Source organism: Cnephaeus nilssonii (assembly GCF_951640355.1).
Source record: "Cnephaeus nilssonii genome assembly, chromosome: 13".
Lineage (NCBI taxonomy): Eukaryota > Metazoa > Chordata > Mammalia > Chiroptera > Vespertilionidae > Cnephaeus > Cnephaeus nilssonii.
In genome coordinates this window covers 81668677-81684395 of record NC_137084.1, presented here as the reverse complement: position 1 = coordinate 81684395, position 15719 = coordinate 81668677, and the positions used below count along the sequence as shown (strand labels likewise).

The window sequence follows — 15719 nt, the reverse complement described above, 5'->3', positions numbered from 1 at the left end:
GTGAGGTTAAATACCTAATAAGGGGGCGCCGTTGATCCTTGGACAGTGCTGTTGCAAGGGCAGACTCGCAGACAGCGGGCAGGCACACAGCACTGTTGGCTGGGGAGGCGGAGGGTCTGGGGCGGGGGGAGATGGAGGGAAAAGAAGAGAACTCATGGCCATGGACTGCAGTGTGGCGATGCCAGGGAGCGTGGTGGAGATGGAGGAGGGCAGAGGGGATGAATGGCGATGGAAGACAGATGCTTTCCAAAAGGTCCCTCCCAACTCCTAGATTCCTTTATTCTAAGAGCGACTTCTTATGCGCTGGCCTAACCTAACTGCCAGGAAGGCTGGCTCCTTCTAGCTCTTGGCTCAGCTCCCCAGGGGAGCATAGCAGCTGGAGGAGGCACCTGCGGTGCCGGGGAGGGGCAGGACAGAAGGGTGAGCGGCAGGACAGGCAGCTGCTTGTGGACTAATCATAGGCCCAGGCCCCGGGAGCGCAGGTTCCGCTGTGCGGCGGGTGATGGCTTGTGCGCTTCCTGCTGACCCGGGGCTGAGGACACATGACTCCCTGAGGACACAGCCTGGAGGCTCTCCAGGGACACGAGGTCAGGGCCTGGCCTGGTGCCACCGGCTGGAACAGGAGCTCCTCTCTGGAGCTGTAGTCGGATATAGTCACCCCCTCGGCCCTCACTGCCGTGTGATCTGCCGTGTGGTCTGCAGGGACCTCTGGCCCAGCTGCCCTGAGACCTGCTGACGCAGCCGCCCTGGCTCCTGCCCCGCGGGCCCGGGGTTCGCAGAGGCCGTGAGGTAGAGAGGAGGGGCTGCGAGTTGTCTTCGAAGCTCCTTGCCCAGGTTCAGTCGTAGGTGCTTCTAATTTATTCTCTTATTTTTAATTTTTTTTACTTTTTTATTTTTACTTTTATTGCCTGAGGATATTTCCCCATTGACTTTTAGAAGGAGTGGATGGAAGACAGAAAGAGAGACAGAGAGAAACACCAAAGGATTGGTTGCCTCCCGATGCCCCTGAGCAGGGCCGGGAGCCTGCGACCGAGGTGTGTGCCCTTGACCGGAATCGAAGCCGGGACCCTTCAGTCCACAGGCTGAGCCACACCGGCTAGAGTGGTGGCTTATAATTTAAACTCCGCAGGAAATAGCACCTCTGTCCTCTTAAAATGGTCCGCCAGCTCCCAGGCCTCAGGGCGGCAGGGTGTGGCGCAGCATCCGCACCAATGCCACAAGCTCGTGGCGCAACCCGCCTGCAGCCACTCGTGTGGACCTGGGGTAGGAGCAGGGGGAGCACGGACCTTTTTTTTTTTTTTAAATATATTTTATTGATTTTTTACAGAGAGGAAGGGAGAGGGATAGAAAGCTAGAAACATCGATGAGAGAGAAACATCGACCAGCTGCCTCCTGCACATCCCCCACTGGGGACGTGCCCGCAACCAATGTACATGCCCTTGACCGGAATCGAACCTGGGACCCCTCAGTCCGCTCTATCCACTGAGCCAAACCGGTTTCGGCGGACCTTTGGTTTTGGTGTTGAGTTGGTTTAGACGAAGGGGCCGCATGCTGTGCCCCTTTCTCAGCTTGTATAGCAACGTGGCTAAGTCACAGCTTTGGAGCTGGGCTGACCCACAGGTTCAAATCCTGACCCTGACTTAGAAGCGAGGTGACCTTGGGCAGGTAACTCAGCATCTCTGAGCCTCAGTTTTCTCATCCTTAAAATGGGAATACTATTACCGACTTCCCGGGTGGTGAGGATCAAAAGAGACAGTACACGTGACATTCAGAATGGGGCCGGATGGGCGGAAAGAGCTCAGCGCATGGTGACTGTTCAGATGGAAATACGTTTCACAAACGTGCTTTGTGCTGCTTTCTTCCCTTCCCGGCAGCGCCCAGTGTGGCCTTCAGCGCCGAGTAACCCACCTGAGAAAAAGTGGGCCGAGGGAGGGCCCCTCACAGGGCAAGCCTTTTAAGAAGAGAGGCCCCTCACCTTCTGGAGGCAGAGAAGCCCCTGTGTGGCCGGTCCCGGTGCCAGCCACACAGACCCCCCTCCCAGCTGTCCTGCCTCCCTGGCTGGTCAGAGGCTGAAGATGGGGGTTTGGAGCCTGGCAGGAGGATGGGGCACCTCTGGACCCAGGCCCTGATGGGGGAAGCACGGACATGGGCCCTCTGGAGCAGACCCTGGCCCTGGGACCCTGGCTGAGCTGCCCAGCTGCACCAAGCACCCCATCCGGGCAATCCCTCAGGTTGGAGGGCGTCTTTGTGGATGTGATCCTGGGAAGAATCGCAGTGAAAACCAACCCGAATGTTTCCTTTGGCACATGGTCCCTAAATAAATGTGATCTGTGGATGTCGTCCTGTCGTCATACTCTGGCTGGCGCGAGAGGAGTGGAACTCTTGAATCAGCTGAGGGGACTGAGAAAGTTTTGGAGGGTTGGAAGTGGGGTATGAATACACCTCTAGGATTTAAGCCAGTGCTTCTTTAAAAAAAATTATACACACACACACACACACACACACACACACACACTGAGTGGCCAGATTATTATGATCTCTGAACGCATAATAATCTGGCCACTCAGTGTTATCCTATATAATAAAAGGCTAATATGCAAATTGTCCCCTCGACCAGGAGTTCAATCAGCAGGCAGGCCAGCCAAGCGCCCATGTCCCCTCCCACTGACCAGGCTGGCTGGACCCCACCCATGCACAAATTCATGCACCGGGCCTCTAATACACACACACACACACACACACACACACACACACACACACACACACACTAGAGGCCCGGTACATGAAATTTGTGCACCGGGAGGTGTGTGTGTCCCTCAGCCCAGCCTGCACCCTCTCCAATCTGGGACATCCCTCTCACAATCCAGGACTGCTGGCTCCCAACTGCTCGCCTGCCTGCCTTCCTGATTGCCCCTAACCGCTTCTGCCTGCCAGTCTGATCACCCCCTAGCCAAACCTCTGCCAGCCTGATTGATGCCTAACTGCTCCCCTGCCAGCCTGATTGCCCCTAACTGCTCTCCCCTGCAGGCCTGGTCCCCCCCAACTGCTCTCCCCTGCAGGCCTGGGTCCCCCCCCAACTGCCCTTCCCTGCAGGCCCGGTTGCCCCCAACTTCCCTCCTCTGCCGGCCTGGTCACCCCTAACTGCCCTCCCCTGCTGGCCTAATTGCCCACAACTGCCCTCCCTTGCAGGCTTGGTCCCTCCCAACTGCCCTCCCCTGCTGGCCATCTTGTGGTGGCCATCTTGTGTCCACATGGGGGCAGCCATCTTTGACCACATAGGGGCAGCCATCTTGTGTGTTGGAGTGACGGTCAATTTGCATATTACTCTTTTATTAGATAGGATAGATGCCTGGTGCACGGGTGGGGGTCAGCTGGTTTGCCCTGAAGGGTGTCTCGGATCAGGGTGGGGGTTCCCTTGGGGTGTGGGGTGGCCTGGGCAAGGGGCCTGTGGTGGTTTGCAGGCCAGCCATGCCCCCCGGTGACCCAAGCGGAGGCCCTGGTATCTGGGATTTATTTGCCTTCTATAATTAAAATTTTGTAGCCTTGAGCAGAGGCCAGGGCAGGCCAGAAAGCTTGGCTTCCTCCATCACTGGGGCAACCCAAGCCCCCTGCTCGCTCCGTGGCTGCAGCCATCTTGGTTGGGTTAATTTGCATACTCGCTCCTGATTGGCTGGTGGACGTGGCTTGTAGGCATAGTGGAGGTATGGTCATTTTGCATATTACTATTTTATTAGATAGGATATATATGTGTGTGTGTGTGTGTGTGTGTGTGTGTGTGTGTGTATGAAAGGAAGTGAGAGGGAGAGAGAGAATCATTGATGGGCTGTCTCCTGTAGGCCCACACTGGGGATAAAGCCCACAGCCGGGCATGTGCCCTGACTGGAAATTGAACCCTGACCTCCTGGTTCATAAGTCAATGCTCAACCACTGGGCCACGCCAGCTGGGCGGACCAGTGCTTCCTAACTCTGGCTGGGTTCAGAGTGGCTGGTGGCTCTGCGGAGCCTCACAGAGGCTCCCGTACGTCCCAGGTGGGGCGTGGGCATTTCTTTGTCTTTTTCAGAAGCGACACTCACAGGTTGCCAAGGTAAGTAGCCATCGACTTAACTCTTGGTCTGAAATGCGAGGTTCCTATACCTTTTGGTTACCTTTAGAAGGTTCACTACGGTTAGTTTTTAAAATCTCTGGTTCTGGGCTCCGATTTCTAGCCTGGGCTCAGCTCACGTCCCCTCGAGATCCCTGAGGGCCCCTCCTCGTCCTCTGTATCCCGTCCTCCCCTTGGGCTCTCAGGGCAGGTAGAGGCGTGTATGCTTCTCTACTGCTGGTACAAGTTCGCGTGGAGCTGCCTTTTTCAGAGCTTCCTCTCACTCTCACCATCAGGACCCTCTCGTCACCACCCACTAGTAACGCCTCTCTTTCCCGGCTGTTCTGGGGCCTCCCCTTGGAGGCCTGTGGCCTCTTGTTGCTCTTGCTCAGCCATGGCTAAGGGTCATTAAATATTGTCTTCTTGCCCCGGCCAGTTTGGCTCTGCCTAGAGCGTTGGCCTGCCGACCGCAGGGTCCCAGGTTGGATTCTGACGGGTCAAGGGCGCGTACCTCGGTTGCAGGTTCCTGGTCAGGGCTCGTGTAGGAGGCAACCAATCGATCGATGTGTTACCCTCACATCGATGTTTCTCTCTGTCTTTCCCTCTCTCTAAAAATCAATGGAAAAATATCCTCGGGTGGGGATTACAAAAAATAAAAAATATTGTCTTCTTACCTTTAACTCTAAATGAGGACAGTGTCAATAATTTCACTATGTGTATTGAAGGCAATACCCTGAGGGGACACATGGTGACATGAGGAAGTGGCTTCCTTTCTGGGCTATTAAGCAATGTGTTGTCTGGCTAGGTGGCCCTTTTCTACTTCCTCAAACCCTGGCTGCATAAGGTTAGTTGGGGGGACGGTGGTTTCACAACTGCTGCTCTGGGTCAAAGAGAATAACTGGGATGAGAGCTGGCGGGGACGGGGTGGGGCGGGGGGCGAGCAGCTACCCGCAGGCTCCGCCCTGTGAGCATGCCCTCCAGGGTCTGACTTGCCCAGATTTGAATTTGATTCACTCAAAGTTTGGCTTTTATTCTGGGTTCAGCAGCTGTAACTGAGGAGGTGGAGAAGGAGCAAGCCCACTTCCCCCATCCTACCTCCCCACGAACCTCCCTCTTGTCCCAGGACGGAGTCAAGGTTGAGAGGAAGCCCACAGCTCTCAGCAATGAACCCTGCCTACACCCAAAACTCCCTCAGGGGCCACGGGAAAGACCTGCCACCCCTGCGCCTTCTCCAGGGATTGCCTAGCACCTGCAGGAGCCTGGAGGCCGAGGCGCAGGGAATGGGCTTTGTGGTCAAACGAGCCTCGTTCGAGTCCTGCTCTCTCTGCAGCATTGCAGCGTTGACGTCAACTCTGGGAGGCTGTTCCCCTACACAGGCAGTGGGGGCTCGGGCATTCTGGGGGGACTACACGAGGTTCCTGAGGGACGGTGCTGGTCTGAGCCTCCACCGCTCCAGTGTAGTTTCCCCAGGGGGTGTTTCTTCTGCTGACTCAGTCCCCATCTCTCATTCATCTTTTTATTTTTTTATTTAAAAATATTTTTTTATTGATTTCAAAGAGGAAGGGAAAGGGAGAGAGAGATAGAAGGATCAATGAGGAGAGAGAGTTATCTATCAGCTGCCTCCTGTACGCGCCACACTGGGCATCGAGCCACATCACAGGCATGTGCCCTTGACCGGAATCGAACTGAGACCTCCTGGTTCACAAGTTGACGCTCAATCACTGAGCCACACTGGCTGGGCTCTCACTCATTTTTTATTCTTTGTGCAGGAAGCTCTTTAGCCAAAAATACCCAAGTCCCTCTTCCCGTCCGGAGAGAGAGAATTAGGAGCTGAGTTCAGGGAGAGCTTTGCACACTCAGCGTGACCTTCCGAAGGGCAGGAGGCCGCTGGAGGTGGAGCAGCCTGGCCTGTAGTAGGACCTTCCGCAGCAGTTTTCTACACCAATTTGCTGTATGTTAAGTCCTAGAAGCACACGGATCTTTGCCAATAGAAAGCAGCCTAAAGGTGGAGAGGGTGGGGCCGCCCATAAATAATGAAGAATCCAGCCCTCGCCAGTGTGGCTCAGTGGTTGGAGGGTCGACCTGTGGACTGAAGGGTTGTGGCTTCGATTCTGGTCAAGGGCAAGTGCCTGGGTTGCAGGTTTGATCCCCAGCACCGGTCGGGGCCTGTGCAGGAGGCAACCAGTCGATGCATCTCTCACCTCTATGTTTCTCTCTGTCTCTCCCCCTGTCTTCCACTCTCTCTAAAAATCAATGGGAAATATCCTCGGGCGAGGATCACAGAAAAATAACGAAGAATCTAGTAGCACCAGAGTTTGGCTGCCGCACCGCCAGCCCGTCAGGCGTTGGTTGCTCGCTGCCACCCCATTCTTTCCCGTTGCCTGGTCAGTGTGCTGACATGTCTACATTAGCCTTTTTATAAAAATCGTTTTTTATTTTATTTTTTCAATCTTTAATTTTTTTATTGATGAAGGTATTACATATGTGTCCTTATCCCCTCTCCATTGCCCTCCACACCCCCCCCCACTCATGCCCTCACCCCCTGGTGTCTGTGTCCATTGGTTAGGCTTTATGCATGCATACAAGTCCTCTGGTTGATCTCTGCCCCTCACCCACACCCTCCCCTACCTTCCCTCTGAGGTTTGACGGTCTGATCGATGCTTCTCTGTCTCTGGATCTGTTTTTGTTCATCAGTTTATGTTGTTCGTTATATTCCACAAATGAGCGAGATCAAGTGATATTTATCTTTCTCTGACTGGCTTATTTCGCTTAGCATAATGCTCTCCAGTTCCATCCATGCTTTTTTTGGTTAATTCTCACTGAGGATATTTTTTGTTGATTTCTAGAGAGAGTGGAAGGGAGAGGGAGAGACAGGGAGAGGGACACCGATGTGAGAGAGACTCCACATCAATTGGTTGCCTCCTGGGCCGGGGAACCTGCAACCAAGGTACGTGCCCTTGACCAGAATCGAACCCGGGACCCCTCAGTCCGAGGGCTGATGCTCTATCCACTGAGCCAAGCCAGCTAGGGCTACATTAGCCTTTAAACACACACACACACACACACACACACACACACCACTGTGTGAGTGTGTGTGTGTTCGGCAGGGGTCAGGCAGCTGTGGAATCAGCTCAGTGACTTAGACCCAAAGCACCTTGGGTTGCAAGTTCTCTCCCCACGCAGACCAGCGACTCTCTCACTAAGATAAACCCAGTTTCCCAAGACAGCCAGGGGGTTTGCAAATGTGGTCGGGTCTTCCGCAAGGGGGGTCAGGCAATTGTTACCACTTCTGTAAAACCAGCTCTCCAGGCGCCTCTTCTCTCTTAGAAGATGAGGGAACTCTGCATTTCCTCAGAAAGCAAGGCCCTTCCTGTGAGAGCCTTCGCAGCGCCTGCCTGAGCGCCGCCTCGGGTGCTGCGCCTCCTGGAGGCAGGTGCCGTCTGTCAGCCCAGCCCTGCCTTCCTCTGTTTTCGTGGCAGGAATCTTCTTTTTAAAAATATATTTTTTTTATTGATTTCAGAGAGGAAGGGAGCGGGAAGGGAGAGAGAGAAACATCGATGATGAGAGAGAATCATCGATGGGCTGCCTCCTGCATGCCCCCTACTGGGGATCAAGCCTGCAACCCGGGCATGTGCCCTTGATGGGAATCAAACCCAGGACCCTTTAGTCCACAGGCCGACTCTCTATCCACTGAGCCACGCCGGCCAGGGCCATGGCAGGACCTTCTGGTACAAACACCTTTGTCTTTCCTGCCCCTGCGCCTGAGCTCTTGGAGCCCTGCCTGGATTCCCTCGCCCTCCTGCCGGCCGTCAGCAGGCCTTCAGGTGCGGGGTCCTGCCTGCCGGGCCCAGCTCCTGCTTCTCGCATCTTCTGGATGTTTCTGCTTTCCAGATGGCATCTTCTGAGGCTCTCTAGTTATTTTTATGGGTGTGAGGCTTTACTTTCTCACAGAGCTCCTAAGCTCTTCGAGACCCTATGTCGGATCTGCAGGGACCCCGTGGGGGACAATCCATCCTTGAACAGTTCCCAGGGCCGATGAGGCCCCGCGTACCCAGGAGCCGCACCTGCTCCCACCTGGCCCGCCTGTGCGAGGCTGCGTGAGGCCAGGCTGGCGGGGTCTCCCTGTCTCTGGATGTCAAACCGGCGTTCGTTCATGCACATCTGCTGGGGGACCAGGCCAGGCCCAGCACGGACTCAGAACAATAAGACACATCCCTGTGCTCACAGAGCTGCAGTCTGCCTGGGAGGTGGGGAGTGTCAAGGAGAGGACAGTGCTCTCCGCTGGTCGGCACGGGCTCGAGAAATGCCGGGGCGCCTGTGCTCCGTCCCTCGGCGACGGGACTGCGCTCCTCACGCCCTGTGGAGCGCTGAGGCCTTTGTCTCCCGATCTGGACTGGGAGATCTCAGCTGAGCTGTGGCTCATTCGTTGCTGGGTGCCTGGCACATACGGGGCATTAAATAGATACTTGAGTTTATGAATGAGGGACTTGATAAGCAAGTGAGTGAGTGTACCCAGGGTCTCAGGAGCAAAGAGAGAAGAGGGAAGTGGAAGATAGCACGCTGGTGACTCTGTAGCAGATACTTAAAGAAAGACTAGGAGTTGGCTGAGCAGGCAAGAGCGTGTTACCGGGAACCCCCCCGTGGGCTCCGGCTGCCTGTGGCTGTGTCCAATCACGAAGGCAGGGTTGAACATATGAGGCGTTTATTGAGGCCAGCCAACCAAGAAGACAGGGCACTTATGAGCATCAAATCCTGCCTTCCAGCAGGTGCAGGGAACAGGGTTATATAGGGGAAGGGGCTGGGGTGAGGAGTACAGCTACGTGCAGGCCTGGGGGCCCGCAGAAGTCAGCTATTGTAATTAGTCATCAGGCGACGAGATGATGTTGATGAGATGATGGTTTGTCGGTTTGTCTCCTAACCTTGACCCTGCTTATCGGTTCTGCTTGCTGGATTCACAGCTGAGTCACCTCCCCAGTCACTTCCCAAAGGTCTTGAAAAGGAAACTCTAAGGAAAACTTAACCCCCTATCCTATATGATAAAGAGCTAACATGCTAATTAGACTGGACGGTGGAACCACCTTCCGGAATGTCCAGTGGGCGGGGCTGCAGCCGAGGCGGCCGGGGCTGCGAAGGCCTACCCTGGCACGAATTTCGTGCATCGGGCCTCTAGTTCATACATAAGAAACTAAGCCCCTAGTCACTAAGTATACGTGTTCTAAGATCTAAATAAAAGATTATGTTTCAGGTTAATTCAGGCTGTAGGTCGCCCTCTCGAGAGGAAGGTGCTCCTGAGGACGGAGCTGCCAAGACACGGACACCAGAGGTGACGCCCCTCGTGGGCGAGAGAAGCTCCCCTGGAACGGGGTGGCTTGGGACGGGCGTGGGACAGAGAGGAGGTGGGCGAGCCGGGTCCCCGCCAAGCCGCCACGAGCCAGCCCGGTGTCTGCACGTCCCCGAGGCCAGCATTTCACCCTCAGCTTGCTCCTGCTCACCAGTCCCGTCTCTCCAACCCCCACACCGGGCCCCTTGCTCCGGGAGGCCAACCTTTTCATAGTCGCTGAAGGCAATGCTTCCCAGACTTGACTGTGCTCAAGCGTCCCTGGAGCTCTTGTTAGAAATGAAGATCCTGATTGGCTGGGTCTGCGCGGGCGCCAGGACTCGCTCTTTCCAAGGAGCTTCCAGGCGATGCTGGCAGTGCCGGTCTGGGGACCGCGCTCTGAGAGTGAGGCTGGAGGCCAGTGCCACGAGGGAGGCTCTCTGTGGCCTCAGACAGGCATTCCGAAGGCCACAGCAGCCATCTTCCTCTGGGTTATGGGTAAGACTGCTTCTCCCCGCAGAGCAGGTACTGAGTGCCATCTGGTAAGAGCTGCAGGATGTGCGGTACTTGGTAGAAATGCCAAAAATAAGGCTTCACTACCCAAATAGCCCATTTTGCTATTGGCGTTTCATTCTGCAAAGTAACTCTGACTTCCTGCCTCCCCGGGTTTTACTGGCTCCTGGGAAGACCTACTCGTCCAGGGCAAATGGGCATCCGGAGGCTCAAGTGAGGTGGGGGGGAAGAGAGGGGGTACTGGGGAGCCCTCCGCCTGTGCCACACTGCGAGGGACCTCACCCCGACTCAGCACCCTCTGACCCTCCTGTTTACGTCACATACCTGGTTTCTCTTGGTCCAACACTGGATGGAAGCAGAGGCAACTTCTGGATCCACTTCTTCTTTTTTCTTTTTTAAATTAAAAAAATGTTTTTATTGATTTTAGAGAGAGAGGAAGGGAGAGGGAGAGAGAAACATCAATTGGCTGCCTCCTGCATGCTCCCTACTGGGCATCAAGCCTGCAACCTGGGCACGTGGCCTGACCAGGAATGGAACCGGCAACTTTTTGGTGCACAGGATGATGCTCAACCAAACTGAGCCACACCCTGACCTGGGTTGGATCCACTTCTTATCGCAAATGTCCCCAAATGGAAGCTCCTGGACCCAGTGTGAGACCAAGTGAGCTGGAGAAGCGGCTTCCCTGGGCCGCCAGGCACCCTCAGCTGCATTTCGAAAAAGGAGGAGGCCGGCCACGTCAAACCAAAACTCTCTGGCTGACATGTGCCTGCGGCAGCTTGAGTGGCTGCGTGCAGCCTGAGACCTGAAGGAGGCTGAGCCTTAGCAAGGCCCTGGTGTGCCAGGCTCCCCCCTGGTTGTGCCAGGCTCCCCCCGCCACCTGCAGCCCAGCTCCTGCTGCCTGTGCAGGAGGCTGGGTGGCGGGGGAGGAGGGGCAACCGGGAGGAGCCTGCTGTGGCCACGGAGTAGGGATGGGGGGCATTTCTCCCTGGGTTGCCCCCTTTCTCCTTCCCTGATTTTCATTCCCATGGACTGTGCGTCCTGGGATGAGCCAGTGGGGGCCGTAGGCTAGCATATGGATGAGGTACCTTGAGGACAGAGTGTATATGAGGTCCAGGCACGGACACCCCTCGGAGGAGAGAGAGCCCCAGCAGTTTCCCCGTCAGCCCTCTGGCTCCAGCACCTGCCACCCACACCTGGCCTCCTTCCCTCCTCCCCGCCCAGCGCAGCTCCAGAGGCCGAGGCTGGGCCCCACCCCTTCACCACGATGGCTGCTTCCCCTCGCTCCCTCTCCAGATCCATTCATTCACTCCCTCGGGGGCCGTGCAGCCCGAGCCGAGCCCTGAGCCGAGCCCTGTTCCTGGAGGCCCTGCCCTGGCACCCTCCTCTTCAGCACAGGCCTCTCTGTGGCCCCAGACAACCCGGGGCAAGGCCCCCTCGGGATGGGCAGTGTGGCATGCTGGGAATGGCCAGTGCTCCGCATAGACGCCCGTGCACCCCAGCTCTGACCCTGCCCTGACTACTGTACACATGTCAAACTGGTGGCTAGGACCGGCTAGTCAGTGGTTAAGCATCGACCTATGAACCAGGAGGTCACTGGTTCAATTCCAGGTCAGGGCACGTGCCCTGGTTGCGGGCTCGATCCCCAGTGTGGGGCGTGCAGGAGGCAGGTGATCAATGATCCTCTCTCATTATTGATGTTACTATCTCTCTCTCTCTCCCTTCCTCTCTGAAAAAAAAAAAAAATTAAAACACACACACACACACACACACACACACACACACACACACACGGTGGCTAAGACCTGCCAACCGCTGTTTCCTCATTGGCAATAAAAACAAAAAACAAACAAAAAAAATGAAGAAGAAGCCACCTTTCCCGGGGCTACAAGCTGAGGGACCGCATGGAAGGAGCGTGGTGCAGCGTTAATGCTCAGAAGAGCAGCTGCTCCCGCGTAGGGCACTGGCAGCCCGTCAGGCCGCATGTGGCTGCCACCTGAGAACCGACTTCAATGTCTCCCAGAAAGTGGGGTGACCTTCTCTGCTTAGGGGCCCTTGGGACTCGACCCCAAGTTCTCCTACTCTTGGTATTAGCCTGTTTTCCTTCCTTTTTAAAGAAAAACTTCCAGCGTACGCAACAGAAGAGAGAACTGTGTCATGAACCCCTCGCACGCACCACCGGTTCCAGCAATTGACACCACCTCCCTCCCCGGCCTTGTTCCCCTGGAATATTTTCAAGCAAATTCCAGTCATCATCTCATTTTACTGTAAACACTCTGGCGTGTGGCAGATACAGCTCTTAGAGCACATCGCCACAACTTCTTTTCACACCTAACAAAATTAATAAACTTACATTAATAGAACCTATTACACAGTCCATATGCATTTTCCCCAATTGTCTCGGAAATGTCTTCTTACTGCCCACGTAAGACACATTCAAACCTGTGGAGAACTTTTGAGTTTATTTGAGCCAAACTGTCGACAGGGAAGCAAAATCTCACCACATGGAGATAGTGCCCAGGGAATGGCAGTCCCCACCTTATTTTATACCTTACAATCAACAGAGGAGACAGAGTGGGTTACAGGAGATCCATTGGTGATAGGTTAGGGAGGCGGGAGGAAGCGAAGTGGGAGGAGAGGGGCTCTCTGGGATTGGATAAAAAGTAAAATGATAGATGGACACATACTTCTCTTACACAGGGGGTGAAAGGTTAAAGTCGGTGGTGCGCGGCAGGCTAAACAGCCATCTCAGACGGTGACTAAAGAAAATTGAATTTATTTAAGGAAAAGGGGATGGGAAATGGGGATATCCAAAGGGAAGGGCTGGAGACAGGTTCAGGGGTTTAGCCCGGGACTAGCGACCACTGCCCACTGCTCCCCTGGTTGCAGTCTCATGGGGTCCCTTAGAGGTTGGGGGATACGTGCCTGTCGGGGAAGGAGAGGGGGAGGGAAGGGCACAGGTGTGCTCCTTGGAGGGAGAGTGCCCACTGGGCCCTTTGCTCTGAGCATGTTTCTCTCTCCTGCAGGTGGGAATCTGAGGGGCGGCCTCAGGGGAGGGCCTTAATAGAATACTCATCAGCTTTCCAGGTGAGCTCTTTCAGGGGTGTGGTCTCCGCTGATTGGTCGGCACCAGGGCCAGGGGTCACTGGTCAGTATAGCTGGACCTGAGGCAGCCACCGTGTCACTTGTCTGGTTTCGCTGCTTTTCTGGGCCTGGAGCTGAAATGCAACTGAGGCCTCGATGCTATCTCTAGGGAGGAAAGGTCAGGGGGTCTAAACGGCCTCACCAGGCTATGAAAGATCTGGGGTCAAACCGCAGGACCAGGGCTGTGCTAGGGGCGGAGAGGTGACCCTGGGGCGAGGTTCTTGTTCCCCAGCTTAGCCCCTGGCTGGGCATCTGGAGCTTTCTGCCCTGGTGACCTGTCCCTGCCCCTTCGCCCTCGCTCGGGGGTCTAACAGTGGGTACAGGATAGTAGTTAGCAGTTAGCAACATGAAATAACAGCAAGGGGATTTGCAGTCTCCGCTCTGGTGCAGTGGCTGTGCCCTGAGGGGTCTGAGAAAGGGCAGTTACGACATTCCAAAGGTATGTTGTCTTAGATGCAAAAGACAATAGACAGGCTCAGTTAAGGTAAAGGTGACCCTTTTTTGAGCATGGAAACCATTGGAGAGTGTTGTTGTTGTTTTTTTTAATTGATTTCAGAGAGAGGAAGGGAGAGGGAGAGATAGTAACATCAATGATGGGAGAGGATAATTGATCCATTGCCTCCCGCACGCCCCCTATTGGGGATTGAGCTCAAAACCCAGGCACGTGCCCTGACCAGGAATGGAACCACGACCTCCAGGTTCATGGGGTGATGCTCAACCACTGAGCCACGCTGGCGGGGCTGTTTGTTGTTCACAACAAATGAATTATCTTGCTGTTCTGTGGGCCAGGAGGCTGGCACTGGCCCCCGGCGCTGAAACCAAGGCAGAGGCAGCGCGGCTTTCCTTTCCGGGGGCTGCAGGGGAGAATCCCTTGCCTTTTCCATCCCAGACACGGCCATATGCCTTGGCTTATTACCCCTTTCCTCCGTCTTTAAAAAAACGTTGCTGATACAGCTTCTAGGGCAAGAGAAACAGAGGGAAAATAAACCCATGGGACGACATCAAGCTTTAAGCTTCTGCACAGCAAACAAGGAAAACACACCGTCCACAAAGTGAACAGACAGCCGTGCAGGGGAGAACAGGTTTGCCACTGACACATCTGTAGGGTCCATTTCCAAAGTATGGAAAGGACTGATACAGCCCAACAAAAGGAAGACAAATAGCCCAACTAAAAACAACGGGCAAAAGACCTGAATAGGCACTTCTCCAAAGAGAATGTACAAAACATGAAAAAATGCTCAAAGTCACCGATCACCAGAGAGATGCAAATTAAAACCACAATGAGGTATCACCTCACACCTGTCAGAATGGCTACCATCAATAAATCTATAAATGACAAGTGCTGGCGAGGATGCGGAGAAAGGGGAACCCTCGTGCACTGCTGGTGGGAATGCAGACTGGTGCAGCCACTCTGGAAAACAGTATGGAGATTTCTCAAAAAACTAAAAATGGAACTCCCCTTTGACCCAGTGATCCCACTTCTAGGAATATATCCCAAGAAACTAGAAACACCAATCAGAAAGGATATATGCACCCCTATGTTCATAGCAGCACAATTCACCATAGCTAAGATTTGGAAACAGCCTAAGTGCCCATCAGCAGATGAGTGGATAAAAAAGCTGTGGTACATCTACACCATGGAATACTATGCAGCAATAAAAATGAAGGATCTCTGGCCTAGAGAGCATTATGCTAAGTGAAGTAAGTCAGTCAGAGGAAGACAAGTATCACATGATCTCACTCATATGTGGAACCTAATGAATAAAAGACACTGACAAATAGCTCCAGAGGCACGGAAGCCTGGAGCAGACTGACAGCTCAGAGGGAGGGGTAGGTGTGGAGAGAGTAACCAAGGTCGTCCATGCATACATAGCCACAGACACAGACCTTAGTGTGGTGAAGGCCTGGGGTGGGGCGGGAGCTGGCAGAGGGGGCAAAGGGGAGGAAAATGGGGAACATGTGTGTTCTCTCAACAATAAAAAGATCGACCTTTATCCGGGAAGATTCTAGCCTAGGACATGACCACCTGCCGTAAACGGCTTTTATTTAAGGGTTTTCATTCCAGACCATCTTTTGGTTCTGGGTCTCCAGGTGGCAAGGACGCCACGCAGGCCTCCCCGAGCGTCAGGGTAGCAAGGCCCCTTCACCCCCCGGGGGATCTGCACTCGTTCCGCTGGAAGCCCGCTTCGGTGCGTTGGCGCCAGCTTGCTTTGACAGATTCTGATTTCAGTGAAAACGCCAGGATAATGAGGAAGTCCCTACTTCCCCAAAGTCTCCTGACTCACTTCCCCGAACGCTTTCCAAATAACAGGAACCAGTATCTCCTTTTTTGGGGTGTTTTTAAATGATAAAAGGAGTGCCCTCACCCTTACAGCAGCTTTGAAATAAAGGGGTTCCTCTAACAGCTTTCAAAACCCAACAATTATCCAAGCTCAGAAAAAAGGCAGGGTCTGCTTTAGTTCTTGTTTTCGAGGGTAAACATTTCCAGGGAACTTGCTTCTTTTCAGAAAGACTTTTTTACGCCCTCCCACCTGCTTTTTGAAATCCAACAACCACAAGATTTACTCCATCCCCCTTTTTTCTCTCTCCCTCACACACTCCCTCGTTCTTTTTAGCAGCAACATACAGGCCAGCCATATTAGAGAGATGGAAATAAAGCTTCCTTA

The 15719-nt window shown here is 54.3% G+C and overlaps 1 protein-coding gene across 1 annotated transcript in view; it reads left to right on the top strand.

Moving 5' to 3' along the window:
- Positions 1–2340, top strand: part of JAML (junction adhesion molecule like) — a 37791-nt gene extending 35451 nt beyond the window's left edge. The window contains exon 10 of the mRNA XM_079787769.1: positions 1875–2340. Within this exon, the coding sequence (XP_079643895.1) occupies positions 1875–1958 (84 nt within the window). The 3' untranslated portion in view covers positions 1959–2340. The remainder of the gene's footprint in view (positions 1–1874) is intronic.
- The last annotated feature ends 13379 nt before the right edge of the window (positions 2341–15719 follow it).